Source organism: Calidris pugnax, unplaced genomic scaffold (assembly GCF_001431845.1).
Source record: "Calidris pugnax isolate Ruff unplaced genomic scaffold, ASM143184v1 scaffold4, whole genome shotgun sequence".
Lineage (NCBI taxonomy): Eukaryota > Metazoa > Chordata > Aves > Charadriiformes > Scolopacidae > Calidris > Calidris pugnax.
The window spans coordinates 4,431,646-4,449,748 of NW_015090781.1; the positions used below are offsets into that span (position 1 = coordinate 4,431,646).

The 18,103-nt window shown below is 38.6% G+C and overlaps 1 protein-coding gene across 1 annotated transcript in view; it reads right to left on the bottom strand.

Moving 5' to 3' along the window:
- The window catches only part of OBFC1 (oligonucleotide/oligosaccharide-binding fold containing 1), a 45,175-nt gene that overhangs the window by 21,715 nt on the left and 5,357 nt on the right, over positions 1-18,103 (bottom strand). Inside the window, exons 2-4 of the mRNA XM_014958124.1 lie at positions 17,619-17,683; positions 6,572-6,711; positions 1,866-1,961 (exon numbers count right to left, since the gene is read on the bottom strand). Coding sequence (XP_014813610.1) covers positions 1,866-1,961; positions 6,572-6,704 — 229 coding nt within the window. The 5' untranslated portion in view covers positions 6,705-6,711; positions 17,619-17,683. The remainder of the gene's footprint in view (positions 1-1,865; positions 1,962-6,571; positions 6,712-17,618; positions 17,684-18,103) is intronic.

An 18,103-nucleotide genomic window follows, 5' to 3' on the forward strand; every position in this document is an offset into this window, starting at 1 on the left:
GGGGGGGGGGGAAGACAGTGGCAGTGACACAAAGACATTTCAGTTCTCTATCAGAGAAAAAAAATACAAAGGGGGAATTGCTTTGTAAGTCACTTTTAAGCAGATGGAAAGTGAGCAGCGTGCGGCACTCCAACTGATGCAACGCCGGCGCTGTGACTCACCAACCAGAGTCTGCTGAGCAGAGAGAGATGCAAGAAGCTACAAGCAGGAAACTGTTTAAGAAGTTACAGTTTGAGGCTGGCAGAGTGGAGCTGCCTGAAAGGGAGGGCAGGCTGGGGAGAGGCACCCTGGCAGGTAGCCTGAAAGCTCAACCCAGGAACTGCTGGAACAAAGAGTGGAGCTGGATGGGAAGGGACAGCAGGAAGCCAGGCTCAAGGTCGGCTGATCTAACACTAAGGCCTTAATTCCACCACTCTGCAGTTTCTTTTTATTTCTATTCCTCCATTTTCTGCCCCAATCCAATGTTTCCAACGAGTTTAAATCTGAACTAATGCTGAGAGCAGCGTGGGAAACTCTTGCTCATAGAATTGTTTTTGCCTTGGTCATTTTGAGTCTGTCTTGTCAATTCTCATGAAGTGATAACTGAATTTGCATACTAGTGCGATAAAAGAATAATAGCTGACATTCAATTTACATTTCAATGTTTCATTACATCATCAATTACACCTCCACCTCTTAACTTAGGTGCTTGTTTAGCCTGTGCTACTTCAAGTGCCAGAGAAACTTGTGCTTCAAAATATTAACTGTCAACTCGTTACTGAGCATAATGGCAGGGTAATAACAAACACCCAGAAATTAGACATAAAAAAAAAAAACAATCTAGAAATATCCACTCTAAGAAACTTGCAGGGAAATTTTTATAGAGCACAAAGTCACCTCTCGGCGGCCGCACCCAGCGCAGGGTATGCTGTGTGTCCCAGCAGTTAATGCTACTCCGCAGCAGGATGATGCAACTGCAGGTGTTGTGGAAGCTGGGACCTGATCAAGTTGTCAACTGTATCTTCACAGAACTCCTGTGAGTCAGGGAATTGCTGCTGGCTCGGTTTTGTGAGGGATTTGGGTAAGAAGAGGTGCTCTGTGATTTACCTCGAGCCGGGGAAACCCATGGCAGAGGAAGGCACTCAACATGAGTCCTTCAAGTGGTTCAATAGCATCTCTGCATTGGGCTCCCCTTTCCTACTGTGAGATGACCTCCCTCACCTTTTGAAGCTTGCCACATCACCACTACTCCGCTCTGCTTTTTCTCCAGATGAAAAAGACAGCTGAACAAAATGACAATCAGATGTTTCCACGTTAATAAAATAGTCTGAATATTGGGAAAAGCAAAAGGGAGGAGACAACTCCCAGCTGGTGTTGGCAAGGACTGGTATGATGATGCCTGAGTTAGATTTGCTAAGGCTCTTACGCATCTAAATATAAACAAGCTCCTGACTGCTATTAAAAGCTGGCTCCAAGATACGACAAAACATACAAAAAGTCAGAAGGGATTTCACAGGTTCAAAAAAGGAAGAAGTGACTTCCTATTTGCAGGCACTGTTAAATCTGTTTATATCTGACCAAAGGAACTGTATATATGAGAGGAAGCGGCAAAGCAATAACCCCAATTTGGATTTGCTAGATGACCCCAAAGGAATCAGTTACTCTGTTTTAACTATTTGTTTCTCTACTTTCAAAGTGGAGATAAACAGTCCATCCCTGCCCTAAGCTTGTTAAGCAATCTGAGCTGCAGATGCACGTTATATTAGGACAAGAGCACAGTTGTTTCAAGAACAGACAACGATCAAATAAGGCAACCTTTAAGTTCTAACGGTAACTAAGATTAGAAGGCTGATAAGTGCAAGCAGAAAGAAAGAAACTTTTCTTACCTCCATAATTATAGAAGGCATCTCGCTCTTTCATTTGAACCACTATCCCAACAACATCCACCTGTCTTACTGGATGGCCGTTATAAAAGAATATACCTAGACACAGAACATTTGTGGTAAGTGTAACCGTTTTCTTTCAACATCCTACCCTATATAGTCACATTTGTCAGTAAAAAAAACATACTTTCTTACATATTTAATATATCTTAAATTATACAATGCCTAGCCATGTGAAAAATCCCCTGGATCACTGAGGACTGGAAAAGCTAGAAGGAAAAAACATCAGCTCTACTTAGGATACAAAAAGCTTGCTTTTGTAGAGTGTCAGAATTTTATTAACCTCTCATTTTCTTGCACATTTGGATCTGAAAAGCAGTTTGGTTGCTGCAGGCATTAGGGGTTTTTTAGTTGGTTTTTTTCTTGTTGTATTGTTTCATTTTGGTTTGGTTTTGGTATTTTTTTGGCTGTGGGTTTGTTTTTTATTTTTTTTTTACATCTTCATCAGGCTTCAGAATAAATAATAGAACACAATGGAAGCAGTTTGAGCTTCTCACAATGCAGCTGTTCCTGATTAAGGCAGAGCCTCCAAAAGGAAAACTAACATAATTCTGTCTTTGATTTCTAAAAGAACAGGAACCATGGGGGGTGGGGGGACAGAAACAATCCTCTTAGATTGCAGAGTACTACACAGTCATCCTGGGCCGCATCCTGAACTTCAGCTCCTGAAATAACACATTCTAAAAACGTCCCTTCCAAGCTATTTTTGTGTATCTATAATGAAGACTTGAAGAAGAGTAACACATAAAAACACGTCCAGGAAAACGGTGAGGAATCAGAGCCCAGTGGACTTTGACAGCACTGAGGTTGCCACATGCTGTAAAACCTTTCAAGAGAGCAACAAATGTTGTTAACAAACACTGACATAAACATTATCCACTGAAGCTTCACAGTCCCACTAGCAGGAAGATAATAGGGCAACCAGCTCCAGATACATCCTGGGCTGGCTAATTATCAGTCAATGTGTTTTCTTCAGTTTTCGGCTATCGCTGCTTTACTGAAATATGCCATCTGGGGTGTTCAATAACTGTCTTCTAAAAACTAGATAACTCAAGGGACTCAGAAGGGAACATTTGGCTCCATATACTATGGCAAGTCTTATTCTTACAAAGGGAAAAAGAAACACTGTAGCAAGGGAGTGAGAAAAATGTTCTGTATATAAAAAAAAAAATCAAACCCAAAATCCAAAAATAACTTGTCCTACATAGCTGGCAGCCTGAAATGAGCCTGGAATTAACTTTCTTCATGTAAGAAAGACAAAACCCCCAAAGTTTCAGAAGAAATCACAGCTGATCAGCCAAGCAGCAGAAGTTTTGCTCATAAAAATCCACTGCAATGTTCTGAGGATGCATCTATTGCTGTCAGCTTCGAGCTGGTCACACTAACCAGGCAGCCACTGGGCAGTCGAGAACACTTAGCAGGTCTGTCCACTTTTCTCCATTTCCATTTACCAGGACACCAATAAACACTGCTACAGAAACCCTCCACAGAGATGCTCCCAGTGTATATAATTATTCACTAAACCTTACAAGTCTCTGTAAAACAAGGTCTGGGTCAGTTTCGGGGTAAGTCTGTTGAGCAGAGGTTCCAAGCTCTTGACTGTGTAAAACAAGCCACATGTCATTATGTTCATTTCCCAGTTAGTAAGCTGAGTTTTGGCCAAGGACAGAGACCAGATGAAACTGGTTCTCTCCATCCCCATAAACCTACATCAAACTCCACCCTTACTCTCCCAGAAACTACCTGAATTCATTTGAAAGATGAAATTATATTTACAGTATAAAAAGCTGTTGAACTTGATGACTTCCCGGTGTAAGTTGCTTCTCCTGTCAGCTTATTTGTCCAAATTATGGTAGCAATAAAAATGTACTAAACACTTGAAGCTACGTGCAAGCACGCTCAGTCAAGCTTCCAATAACCCTGTAAATAACACATTTATATGTTGTTACCACAACAGGAAGCCACAGCAGCAGTATGGGGGGCTATAGGTACAGAGCTCTCTAGGGCAAGTTCAGATGATGTCTTTACCAGCATTTCTGAGCACTGAGATGGTTGCCACTGCTTCAATTATTATTACCTCCTTTTATGCTATTTGTAGCTTCCCTTGCTTGAGAAGTTGTCACAATGCAGTGGTGCACGATAGCTCTGAGAAAACCTGATTTCCATGATGTGATTATGTGTTACAACCAAATTTGACACCCACTCTCATTTAGAGGCCTCTCAGACAACACAATTGCTGTTTTTATCTGGGAGGTTTTCCAGCCTTCTTGTCACCATTTATAGCAGGAGAGTAATTGGCCAGGTTTACTGCTTTCCTCTGTGTTGTTTTAAGGGATTAGTCATTGTGGCATCAAATCCTAATGTTTAAAAATGGAAAGAAAAAACTTATTAGGTCATTCAGTCCATTTCCTCAGGTCCAATGCAAGGCTGTTCCGTACAGTAAATTCCTGGCAATCTGTACAGTCAGGATATAAACAGTCCCAGTGGAGGGCATCCCACCTTCTTCCTGGGAAGGCTGCTCCACAGTCTAGCAGATGTCATTCTAAGGATGTTTTTCCTGACATTCACTCTGTGTTTCTCTCTACTCCTCCTAGTTACAACTCTTTGTTTTGAACTCATTCATTCTTAATTACCATTACTTAATGACTGATTTATAGCCAATCATATACTTAGCTTCAGCTGGTGTTTAACAAACCCATTAAAGGCAGGAAACATTGACAACAAACACCTACCTTCTTCCATCCCCAAAATATTTTTTTTTTTTTTTTAGTGTTTCTGCTGTGCTATCCTTTTTTGCCAATAAATAAGATACAATGAAAGATGCCTGGCTTGGTATATACACAGCACCAGGAGAACAAACAAAATTCAGAATGTTTGTTCCATGACATTTCATTTTATTCTGTAAACATTTAGTAAATGATACAGGATTGCAAGCAAGCCTAGTTGTGCAAAATGCCAGATGCACAGGAAGTGGAGAAAGCTTGCATACACCAATTTTAAAGGCTGATATCTTGACACGACAGATACCACTTCCTTAGGATCATCTTAGAAAAAAAAAAAAAACAATAACAAAACTGAAAGAGCTCCTGAAGCAGGAGACAACTCACTTAAATAAACAAACAAGAAGGAAAGTGAGAAGGGAAATTGAGGTAACTCGGAGGTGAGAAAAAAGAGAGCAGGACTGTACTTTCTAGGATTGTTCCTACTCTTGTGAAATGTTCGTTGATGATTATAAGTTCAATTCTTTCGAATTTATTTTTGTGTGTGTATGTACTAATGTCCAAGTCCAAATTACAATCCTGTTGTGTTGACACTGAATTGTTTTGTATTTTGTTTGAAAACAATTAAAATGTTTCTAATTAAAGCAGGAACATTTTTTACCAGATGCATTTTCTACATCAAAGACTGCACTCTTTAAAAAGGCCTCTAAGTACTACTCACTCTAGTACAAACATCAACAACAGACTGTAGCCTAATTGTTGCAATGGATTTAAGACAAGTCTCCCATCATGTTAAACAATAAAGATGTATATATACTGAGCTTCACAGTTTGCAAGGTTCTTATGTTCATAAAAATTATTGCAAGAAGAGCAAAAAGAACACTAGTCCTTCATTTCTGCAAGAATAGCACTGCTGTTACCCTTGCTGTTAAAGAAAAACAAATAAGAATAACAACATCTACAAGGCAGAGCATATTCAAAGAGCCAAACAGATGTACCTTGTCTTTGTGGAGAAGACAAAAAACAAACACCAAGACCAAACCAAAACACACACACTCTGCAGTTTACCACTTTTCCTTATTAATTCTGAGTTCCTTGGGTTCCTCCCTGGTAATCTTGCACCTTGTAAAGCTTCAGTTTGGAGTAATGAACCCTTCTACAGCAGAAAACATACTGCAGTTTATTTAAAGTCTTTGCAGTGAAAACAGAAATTCAAGGTCAGACTCATGTTGCTTTAGACAACGTACACATGTGGGTGATATTGGCTGGAAACCAGCAGGAAAGAGACTGCAAAGCATACAATTCCCAACAATGGTTAGGAAATAAAAGGTGTGGTGTAAGATTCAGCACAGATGCCAAGATTTACAATAAGGTTGTTCAAAATGCATGAAAAATGTCATATATCTATCATATCTAGAAATTAAGCAGACAAAACCTTGAAACCTGTGTCTCTTTTATAATATATTATTATAATATCCAGAGCATAAAGCAAAACACATAGACAAAGCAATGTCATCAACTGTCAAAACTTTGCAACAAAGAGAAGAGGCATAAAATCCTTTTCAAATGTTGCAGAGACAGCGGGAAGATATAACACATATACAGCAGTTACAGAATCAACTTTATCAGAATATAACAAGCACTACCACACAGAGGAAACACAACATTACCTTAATATAAAAGAGTTTCTGTATCTATATATATGAGAGGAAGAAAAGCCATTAGAACAAACATATTTTATTTTTCATGGATTTCTCATACAACCTGTTGTTCTTAGAACTGTTAAACAAACTAACATCACTTAGCTTAGGGACACAGAAAATTACTGGTGTTCATAAAGTGTTCTACGACCCCTTGATAAAGAGCATAGAGCACAACATAAATCAATTACAATTCTGTGTGCATCATTATCAGCACATAAGTACATACCTGGCACTTGTTTAGATTCTCTCATTTCTTTTATATCTTTAATATAGAGTCTTGCAAATGCAGAAAATACAGGATCCAGTCCCCAGTATAGAGAAGGCATCTCTTCTTCATACTTCTTGGACTTGGACTGCATTCAAAACCTATGAACACAGAAGAACTTGTAATTATTTTCCACACAAGTAAAGAGCTGTTCACATAGGTTCTAACTGAATGAAAATACAGCTTGAGATTTTACACACAGTAACACAGCAGAGCTGATGAAGAGACTTATCTAATACAATGTTATCTTTGTGTCACCACAGGAAAGATTCAAAGAATCACTACTGATGATTTACTTGAAGTACTGAGAGCCTGTAGCAATAGCATTTTGCCCAGCTCCTTCAAATAAAATAGAATTTCAGGGATTTCTCCTCTATTGATCTGTAATCAGAGAATCAAATACAACACTTCTTTAAAAGAGCAAGATTGTGAGATACTAGCTGGTTATTTTCAGTTCACCTGATTATTTCCCCCCTGCCATCGTTCTCTTTTCCTTCCATATTTTCCTCATGGTTCATCCTGTGCTTTATTGCAGTAGTGCAAGAGGCTTATTTTATATAAAACAAAAGTAGCCAGCTCTTCTGTATTTCTATACAGTCCTCAATAACCATGTAATTGTTACTTTCCCCTTTTACCTCTTCAGATTACCCTGTTTAATGCCTGCTATCTTCTGCCATTACCAGAACCACTTCTCTGCCTATCACAGGATTGACGACAAAAAAAACAGCACTCAATTCAGGAAGATTTGTAGAGATTTGGAAGCTGAATATAATTGTTATTATCTTCTCCTGTATGGATATCTAAATTGTTCCTGTAAAGCAGGTCACCCTTGAATGGGTGTCAGCCACTTCCAGCTGTAGGGCACAGGTGGCAAGTGGGCTGATTGTGAATAGTGTGTAACAGGGCTGAGGTTTGGCAGCTACAGTCTCCTGAGAGGGAGCAGCTCCCTGTTAGGGATTGCCAGTGTCCCTGTAGTCTGCAGGAGATACTTCTAGCTACTGATGTAGAGGTGACATGCCATGAATATCACGATAGCATCTTGCTTCTTTGAGAAACAACAGAGCTTGGATTCTGCATGATTTCAATTTTCACACTTAAACTTTAATTTGGGGCAGAAAAGCAGAGTGTAGCACAACATGCTAGAGTGCTGCTGACATCTATTCTAGACTGTGAAAAGAACTGCAGGTGACAATCATATTAATTTCCCTTTTTTTAATTATTTTTTACTTTTTTAACAAAGGTTAGTGTTGCTTTGACTTCCTTTAGACAGGGCATTTGTTTCGTGAAATGATGAAAGCATTTGATTTAACCAGTTCCACCAGTCACTTCACCTTTGAGTAACAAACTAAATAGTTTTGTTTGCACCTGGATTTACGTCTCTTTCCTACAGGCAGCATTTCCCAACCTGTCCCTTTTGCACATGCAATGTCTACTCAAATGTTCTCACCATCCTTTTCTCACCCAAGCCTTCCCATGAAGCACACTCTTCTGCTGCTGAATTGCAGACACTGCTCAGTAGAAATTTATAAACTAAGCTGTTAACTGCATGATCTTAATAATCCTCCATATGGCAGTTCTCTGGTTGCTTGCTACAGTCTGTGTCAAATTTAGACCATAAACTTTCCCAAGCAAAGACATGGTTTGAACCTGTATTTTACTTAGCATGTTCATTTTCAAAACAAAATTAGTCTTCCCCATCCCTCTCTTTTTGCTTGCAGTCACTAGAACAAAATGGCCTGCATTGTCCCTATGCTACTGTGCTTTTGTAGCTTCTATAAAAAAAAAAAAAAACGGGGGGGAGGGGAAAGAGGCAAACAAAAGAAAAAAGAAATTTAGCTCAACAAAAGGTCATGGCAAATGAGAAGAGTTCACACAACAATCGATAAACATACTCACTACAGTCAATCAAGGTTAACACATAATGAGTTGGAATAAAGAGAAGCACTACTGGTCCCCGTCATCCTGCCTCCCACCCACAAACAGGAACATTTAAGATATAATCTTTTACTTAATGGTGCTACAGTCCCTGACTGTTCACTTTTAGTGGCACTTCTCCCCTGACAAGAAATATGGATACAATCAGTCTTGTTCGCTAAGATCATCTTTTATACAAAGTAATATTCCTTTCTGCACCATGCCCCCCAACTCCCTCTGCACAGTTACAGTGTCTGTCACAGACTTGGTAGAAGGGTCTCTTCTCCCAAGTCACAGGAGATGGGACAAGAGGAAATGGCCTCAAGTTGTACCAGGGGAGGTTCAGATTGGAGATCAGGAAAAATTTTGACACAGAAAGGGTTCTTAAGCCTTGGAATGGGCTGCCCAGGGAAGGGGTTGAGGCCCCATCCCTGGAGGGATTTCAAAGCCGGGTTGCCATAGTGCTTAGAGCCATGGGTTAGTGATGGGTTTTATCAGAGTTAGGTTGCTGGTTGGACTAGAAGATCTGAAAGGTCCCTTCCAACCTAGATGATTCTATGACAATTTTATGATAGCTCAGCTCCCATTTTCTCTCCTAGGCAGACTGAGCTAACAAGCCAAAAAGAGAGACTCGGGTAACAAGGCTACCTAACTTTTTGTGTTTTGTGTGAACCGCCACTCTTGGGAGTAAAAAGCAGAAGTCATCCCTACACATGTGTACATCTGAGAGGAAATCAATGAAGCAGCACCACTGGAGATTAAAAATATCTGCATTTTGGTATTTCAGTAAATGGTTGCCAAGTCTAAAATACCCAAATGTTAACAGATCACTAACCAGAAATAGAAACAACCCTTATAGCTTAAATGAAGCATCTCTAAATCTTTTACTGTTTCCCTGTCCTGAAGGGAGAAGGTTTCTGCAGGAAAAGCTCTTTCTCTCAAACTACTACGAGTTAAATCTCAAATTCTGGAGCTTCCTTCTAGCTCCCAGGCCTTGTTATAGCTCTTCACTGGAGAAATTCACACCCATCACACATATTTTCAATGTACAGCACCACTCTGCTTGGTTCAAGTCAGAACAGACACACCAAGTTTAATCTTACAGATCTGGCAAAGATTCCTTGCTAAATAGTAAATCACGCCCCCAGCACTATGAAGGTACCAAAAGGTTTCTTGAAGTGCACGGGACAAATCTGCTCAAGTCATGAGCTACAGACACTCCATCCACACAAGGCTGGGACACTGAAACCACACTCCAGCCACTCGCTGGCTTTCAGCAATGTCTGACTGGCACACGAAGAACATTCTGCAGCACCGTCTCCCCTTGCCTTTTCATGGTCCCAACAGCCCTCCCCACCTCTGCCACCACCCAAAACCAAGCCCATTCTCTTCCTTCCCTCCCAAACGGCCACTTGGTAGCTATATTTGAACAGTGACCTATTAAAAGCCAAAAGCTTATGGCCTGCTGGGAGGCAAAGATATTTACTGCCTCCTGTATTGCTTGTCTCCACACACTCCTATTACGAGGCCATGGTCGTGGTGTTAACAGCAGTTGTCTTTTTGCTCCTACAGCAAAGATGTTAAGTCAGAGAAGCAACCCTTTCCAAAGTATCTATCTTTCAGTTAGTTTCCAAGATATATAGTATTAGAAAACATAATTCTTACAAGGCAGATAAAATTCTTCCAAAAAATTTCTCTTTTGTTATATAATAGTATCTTCCCAGAACTTTTTCTTCAGTTGGCACAGGAAGCGTCTCTATCCTGGGCAGAATATCCCAGGGGTTAATTCATTAGTGAGTCATCCTGGCGAAAGTGGAACTTTCCATTCTGCTGGAAGTGTTTTCAGCTCCTAACTGGTACCATTGGTGATACACTATCAGCAAGGAAGATAACAGCTACCCCGTACAATGAAGATCCAAGAGGCAAAGAGCAGGCATTGTGGGGATGCACAGCGTTATAATCAATGAGAACACAGACAGATAACAATAGACAATTCTGAACAGATACTATATGCACAAATGTTTAAGGATTAAACTGTTTTTTTGCTGAAAGATTGTGATAAGGCTTAGCAATACAAACAACACAAAGTCCTAGCAAAAGGTCATCCCTTTCGGCATCATGTTTTAAATGCAGTGTAATGACCTTACAGTTGCTGGAGTGCAAGGAATTCAATCCTGCTACAGGAGAAAAAAGGCAAGAGAAGCATCTGGTCCACAAGTTTAGTAGATATAAGATATCCACATTGTTTTTACCTCTCTATAAAACAACTCCAAAGAAAGGCTATAAAGGCATAATCCAAAACAAAAATAGAATTAAGTTCTGCTATTTGGACCACTTCTTGGGAGAACAATTCTGTTTCAAAGGCAAAAATCTAAAGTTTACACAGTAGTTATCTAACTACAAATAAACAAAAAGCCTAATTTGAGATTATTCTAAACACTAACCTATTAAAATAAGGCTGTCTCTTTCACCCTCTATCAATGTTAGCTTTCCTGACTGTAGTAAGAATTAAACCATGTCCGTAATCCTCAGAGTTATCTTGTGAGCTCAGCAAGGTATTATCCTAAAAGGGAAACAAGGGAAACCAAGGAAAACTGGCAGCCTTCCCAACAATGCCACCACCCAAAACCAAGCCCATTTTTTTCTTCCCTCCCAAGCAGCCCTACCTGGTAGCCTTGTTAGAATAGCTCCCCATCTAACACCCGAGTCATTTGTTGAACAGGATCAGCCCTGGCCAATAAATTTCTGTTGTCCTGTTGTACCTTTTTCAAAAATGGTAAGTGATTAAGAACTGGTCGTCTTCCAATCCCAGCAAAATGGAAAGCCCAAAGAAAAGTACCTGCTTTAATGATCCTTCTTGTCTTTTCTCTGGATTTGATTAACAACAAAAGCTTTTGAAGGAAATTGCCCTAGTTTGAGATGAATTGTTTGGAGCCATAGAAAGGGTATCTTGCCAGCAGTTGTCTGCAATTACTCTGCAACTCCTGGCAGACCATTGCAAAGATTCTTTTCTCAAGTTAGCTGTGAATCAGAAGCAGAGAATATTTACCCACCAATACGGGCAGCTTTAACATCCTACCAGGCATTCACTCTTCTCCAAAGACTGCCACTGCTACACTAGCTCTGATGAAGCACAGGAAGCAGCTCCTAAGCTGTTAGAGTTGCCAACCCAGTGCATTAAACCAACTTAAAGTCACCATTGGATTACTTCAATAAATCAGGCTACAAACTGTGGTTGTTAAAGAATTGCTTCATGGGTCAGCCATCCCTGCCACAGAAAAAGTAACTTGTGGAACAAGCAGCAGAGTCAACAGCTGGGTTTTGTAACAACCTCTGTCATCTGAATTGAACTCATCTGTGTTTGAGTCAACACCCTACGTGACAAATGAATATTATTCAATTCTTCATGATCAGCAGAAGCAATTCTAGCATATGGTTACAAACACCGTATTTCAAGAAATGTTTTTAATTACCCAAGGCCACATACAACATTTTAAATTAAAAACAAATGCAACATCTTATTATGCAAGTAGATCTTAGTGAGCTGGAAAGTAAAGCCTTTAGTTACAGATAATATGGAGTAAAGAGTCTAAAAATGAAACTCAACCATAGATATTTTAAAAATAAATAATTAAAGAAAGCTTTCAACACCAATAACAAGACAAAAACCATCACTGAGACCAAAATACATCACTGAAAGACAAAAAAGACTCCTGTATTGATATAAACTTTACAGCTGTTAGAAAACTATCAAACAGTAAGATAAGGTCAGTTTGGATCCACTTCCTACCTGATGTTTCTATGATAAATCCAAGTAGGATAAGCACTTCCAGTCTTTCTGAATAAACTACCTTCTACTGCTGCTTCTGTGAAGTCCTATAAGTTTATACACTACATGCTGCAACAAATGTCAGCAAGGGCACCACATATCCTGTAGCTCTTATATACAATTCCAACTTTTAAAAAATGGTTTTGAAACAAAATTAAGCAAGCTAGAACTTCTCTGAGCTTCCACAAATTTAGCAGTTCCTGAAATGTTACTTGTACAAATGTTCACATCTGTCTAACCTCCTGAGATAACACATTTACCAAAAAGAAAGAATTACAGAATTTTTCATAAAGACACTGCATGAAATTTTAAGCATCATATGTCTTTTAACTACATTAGATTATATTACAATACACTTCCCTGACAAGACAAAAGACCCATCACCACAAACTCTAGTCAGTATGGAGTCTATCAACAACATAGAAAGGTATTGCCCACAACATCTACAATAATCAGGATATAGATAGGAGAAAAAAAGCCTTGTTTTATCAATAAACTGACACTGCTGTTGTGTAATAGTCTTCCAGTGGAGTTAATGTCTCTATGATGTAACCCGTAATGTATTTCACTTTCTCTGTTTTTTTTCCTTTCCACAGCACTGCCTAGAAATCCTTCTGGACAGGCACATGTGGCTCCAGGAGACCAGACAGACTGGCTCCTCCAACATCAACAGTCTCAGAAAGAAGGGGGACAAAGCTTGCAGTTCTAGATTGCCGCCTTTGGCATTGCAACTTGTTTTAAATGCAAGTTAAACCTTGTAACAAGGGTTTGGCACTCAATTTCCCAAAAGCATTATTCTGGAAAACTAACAAGGAAGTGTGAAATAAAATAAACAGTAGAGGTAGCTCCTTCTGATCCTTGTCCCATGCATTAGTCACAAGATATTTTCCTATGTATCAAGAAACCAGCAAACCACTCAACAGACCAGTAAACTAGCTCTATATGTTTATTTGCCAAGGACAGCTGGAAGCTTACCATAAATAAGGTAGTAGTAATCACTACTGATAGTCAGAAAGCTTTACTTGCTATTAGTATTGTGAAGCTATTGGATAATCACGGTGAAGCACCTTCTTCAACTAATTCTCTAACCTGTCTGGAGCAAGGGCAGGAGGAAATCTATGAAGATGATTAATTCTCTCCAAAAGCTCTTAATCACCCACAGCGCTGGCAGAATGAGCCGAGCTGCTGGAAAAACATTCTTTCACTGGGAGAGAAGGTTCTCAGTTATTAGTGTGAAATAAAAACAAACAAAACTAAAAATAAATTAGGACTTGTAAATAATAAGTTTGCTGTTTGGAAAACCAGCAGCATGGAAGCTTTGATAGCAAGAGGATTCTAAACAGGCTCTTGGCAAAGGAAATTTTTTTTGACAGATACATGTAATTTACTGATCCAATATAAAGGAATATTAAGTCACTCAAGTTAACAGCAACGGGAATAAAACCTAATTCATGTGGTCTAAGGGTACAGGAGGGTAAAATAGGTTCAGTGACACTTCTTGAACGAACATTTTCAAATTTCCGAAATGTGTGTAGAAGTGGCAAGCACTAGTTAATGGCTTTCTGAAGCTATTGGGCCTGTGAACCTCATGACAAGATTGGCTCAATTTAGTCAAGTTTTACTTCCTATTTCCCTCCCTCCTCTTTAATTAGTTTATGCCTCTGGTGTAAATTAAAACAGCCTCTGGAATAAGATCAGAATTTACATTCACAGCGTAACAGAGCACCCCATTACAACCACAGGCTTCAAAATAATCAACCTACCAGTTGGCATAGTTGTGATCAACTTTTCAAAAAATTTCCAGCACACACCAAAGCATGAGATTCTGACAGACCCGCTTAACGTTCTTAATGCAATCAACTGAAATTTTTTCTTTAATATACAAGAGACTCTTTTAACTCTATCGGAACACTGGGAGGCTCTGCTTGAAAAATGGTGTCCCAATAGCACTGTTGTTGGTACACACAAAATAATTCAAATCAGAAAAATGTTGAAGTTGTAGATTCAGCAAGGACCATCATATATTTTGTGAGCACATCTAGAGACTGAGATTACTATTTGGAGCTCTTTCGGAAAAAGACTGAGACCTAACTGTTACTCTTCTCTGAAAGATTAATACAGTTAGCTTGGCACTGACCTCTGTTTCTAGACAGACCGCGTTTGTTCTTTGTTTAGTCGGTTTTTTATGTTATTCCACAAAATTATTCTTTTTCTCCTCCAAATAAAGACCCATAATATTTCCTGTCTGAAAGCACTCCTTGTAGAAAAACGTTTAGACATTCACAGAATTCACAGACATTCACATTCCAAAAGACAAACCTGTGTAAAGCGAAAGGCAGCAGGGAAGAAAGAAAAAAAAAAAAAAGGCATTGAGACTATATACATTATTACAGTATTCTCTCTTTTACTGGGGAAGTTTGAACTATCATCCCACATACGAACAAAGCTTTTGTTATGCTTTTCTAGTTCTCCTCATCGAGGTCCTCTCAGCCAACATCTAGGAAAAGTATCAAAAGGGTGGAGTTTTGTATCAAAAATGGTACAATTCCCAGCCTGCTGTTCTCTGAGTTTCTGCCTCCTTTCTGGGGACTGGGACTTTTACACCTGAAATCAAGCACAGGATCTCAGTCATACTCAGGCTGCTCTGACCTACAAAGCCAAAAAGTGTTAGAAATGCCAAAGGTGTGCAGGTATTTCTTGATTCCTTAAGACAAACTGTTCTGCACAATCTCTTACACTGCATTCTATGAACTTTGAATGATTTTAAGAGTAGTTTCTTCTCAGCTAAGGAAAACTGGCTCATCAGCCCTTATCTTCAGCTACTCTACTCTATTAGCACCCATTAAAAATCCAGAGACTTTGTCCTCTATTAAGTTTTGGGTTAGTAATTTTTGTAATTCTCTGAGGATGTTCTGAAATAATGAATATCTTACAGATGCTTCCTCTGAGGTCTGTCCAGATGACAGCTGATATAGGACCGATACAGAAGAAACCAAAAAAGTTAAGGAATTCCTGTCCTGAACATGCGTACCTTCTTAATAGCTTTCCTCCCTACAGAGCAAAGGTGGCTAGACTTCTTTGCTAGTGATGATTTTTGCTCACCTTTAGAAAATTTTCCAAATCCAAAAGGAAGGCACCAAATGGACAGAACACTATTAAGATTCTTGAAACAAAATACCTCCCCGATGACCGTGGCTGCAACTGCTTATATACCCCACGTGAACCACTGTCACAGCTAACATGATAAAGTCACTACTATTTCCGACTTCTTGGTATGTGAAAAAGCCAAACAACCTTTTATAAACAGATTTAAGTGTCTCCCCCACTGCATTTGAATAGATGCCACTCCCTACCTCATGCTTCTGAAAGTAAGTCACTCCTGTATACTGCATCCAGAACAATCTATTATAGCTCAGCCAGAAGCCACAGGAATTATTTTTCCTATAGGTAATTTTTTTTTTTCTACTACAGAATATTCAGTCCACTTAATGTAATGGCCTTTTTGGCTTAATCCATAAATACTGCGTGGTGTACTAGAAAACAATTTTGTGGATTAGATATTAAAGGTCCCTTCTGTCAAAAAAATAAAGATTCCAGGCACTTGAGACAAAAAAGTACATCACATCACAATACTCTCTTTTCTCATAAGCAGGTTCTATTGCCCAAGGTTTGCATATACTATTGTTGAACACACAATAGCTGCTGTTTGCCCTAACAATTGACACATTATTCCAGCTCCACACATTGCTGCTGTACCAAGAAGAGATCCTACATAAAACCAAATTCTACTTTACGACACGTAGCAAACTATTTTTTTGGCCCCAAAAATGAGAATTACACAATAGCTTATGAAAATCCAGGTAAAAAGAGAAGAACATTACACATACAGAAACTATTTTGAACATGGTTGTAATATAAAGATAACATTTTTCAATGAAAAACTATCCGGTTTTCTCAGTAAAATCAGTTTATATTTTAAAGTCTAGCTTTGCATTAATAAAGAGTTGGGATCTCACATTCTCAATGTTATTTCCCTTTTTTGCTAATAGACACATATCCAATATTATCCCACTGCAATGTCTCTCTTTAGAATATTGCTAAAGAATCAGCAGTTTTCAGCGCTCTCTTTTTGTCAGATTCTCCTTTTTTATGTGTGTGAAACATTCCCTACTTTTCTGTATGGTATATTTTTAATACTAGTTGTAGAAGGCATAATAAACTTCCTACTTATGCTTACCACATAACCAGGACTGGGTTTGAGGGCTGGCTGGCCAGCCATAATAAAAAACAGATTTAAAAATAACTCATTTTCATATTACAGAACAAGTTATTCAGTCCCAAGATTCCAGAGCTGATCAGGATCACAAAAGAACACAATGTCCACTCTGGAAAAAAAAAGATTCCTGGGAAACAGAGGAAGAAACTCAGGATTTGCAGAAAGAAAAGCAGCAATGCAGTGGGGTTTTTTGTTCAGACATTTTTTTGTGCCAGTATTGACTGAAAGCAATACTGAGATGCAAAGCTATCTTTATCCCTTAATAAATTTCTAATCCTAGCTGCTATGTGAACTAATGGAAATTTGAAAGCCACAAACAAAAAGAGCAAATCAGCTCGTGACTCCTATGTAAGAGGAAAATATCTAATTACCATCTGGAGGAAAGACAAACATGGTGAAGCATTTGTAATACATGCTTTCATGTGACTTAACTAAAGCTTCTAATATCCACAGATGGAGGAGACTCTTAAATTTTTAAATACTTTGCCTTGTGTTCATGTACAGTTTTGATCAAATAGATTTTTGCCTTAAATTATATTAATCTCAAATTATTAAAATGGTTAAAAGAATACAGCATTATAACTAAAAGTAGCAGTATTTTAATTGTATATTATTTTAAGATAAATCAATACTCTAGACAGACTTATTCATGTGTGGTTCTGTGAAAGATTGTTATAGTCATCAATACATGGAGGGAAAGAATTTTTATTAGACTAACTACTGTATTAAAAAACCCCAGCTATCCACCAATGCAGCTCAGTATTTTACTATTACCTGAAAATTCCTATAAAAGACATTTTTTGGTTAAATACAAACCAAAAGTGTTCAGGTTCTTGAAAAACTTTCTCATGAAAGAGGACCTGTAGTTTTTCATTGGATGAGTCAGTTAATCAATAAAGAGAACAGCTATGTAAGTTTCAAGTTGTTGACACTTTCCATTAAATCTGAGGGTTGCTTCTCACTCAAATTAATATAAAAGCACAACTTACCCCTCCAATTATATATGACTATGTTTCTGAATATCAGTCTTGATGGTAGTTTTCTTGCAGACCAACTAGAAGCAATAAGAAAAGCATACTTATTTTTTGCAATAACCTCAATGAAGCTAACAAGTTAAAGCTTGAATGCCTTTGACCAGGTATGTTTCCAAGAAATATTCCCATACTATTTGTTGAAATATCCGATCCTTATTCAAGATTTCCACATTTATATCATTGCTGTTCTTCTGACATCTCATTTCAAATAAGGTCTATTCAATAAAACATCATTGGTTTATGACTTGGAAACATTCAGGTAATTTGGTGACTTTTCTATTTGCTCTGTCGTCATCCCCAGAGATGTTGCCTGATATCAAGAGAAGTGCACTCCAGGAGTTCTGCTGGCAGTGGTATCTCCATAGGTGGGAAGAAGAACCCCCACCACACGTTTCCAGGACAACTCACCTCACACAGTTAAATACTGTGCGATAAAGAAA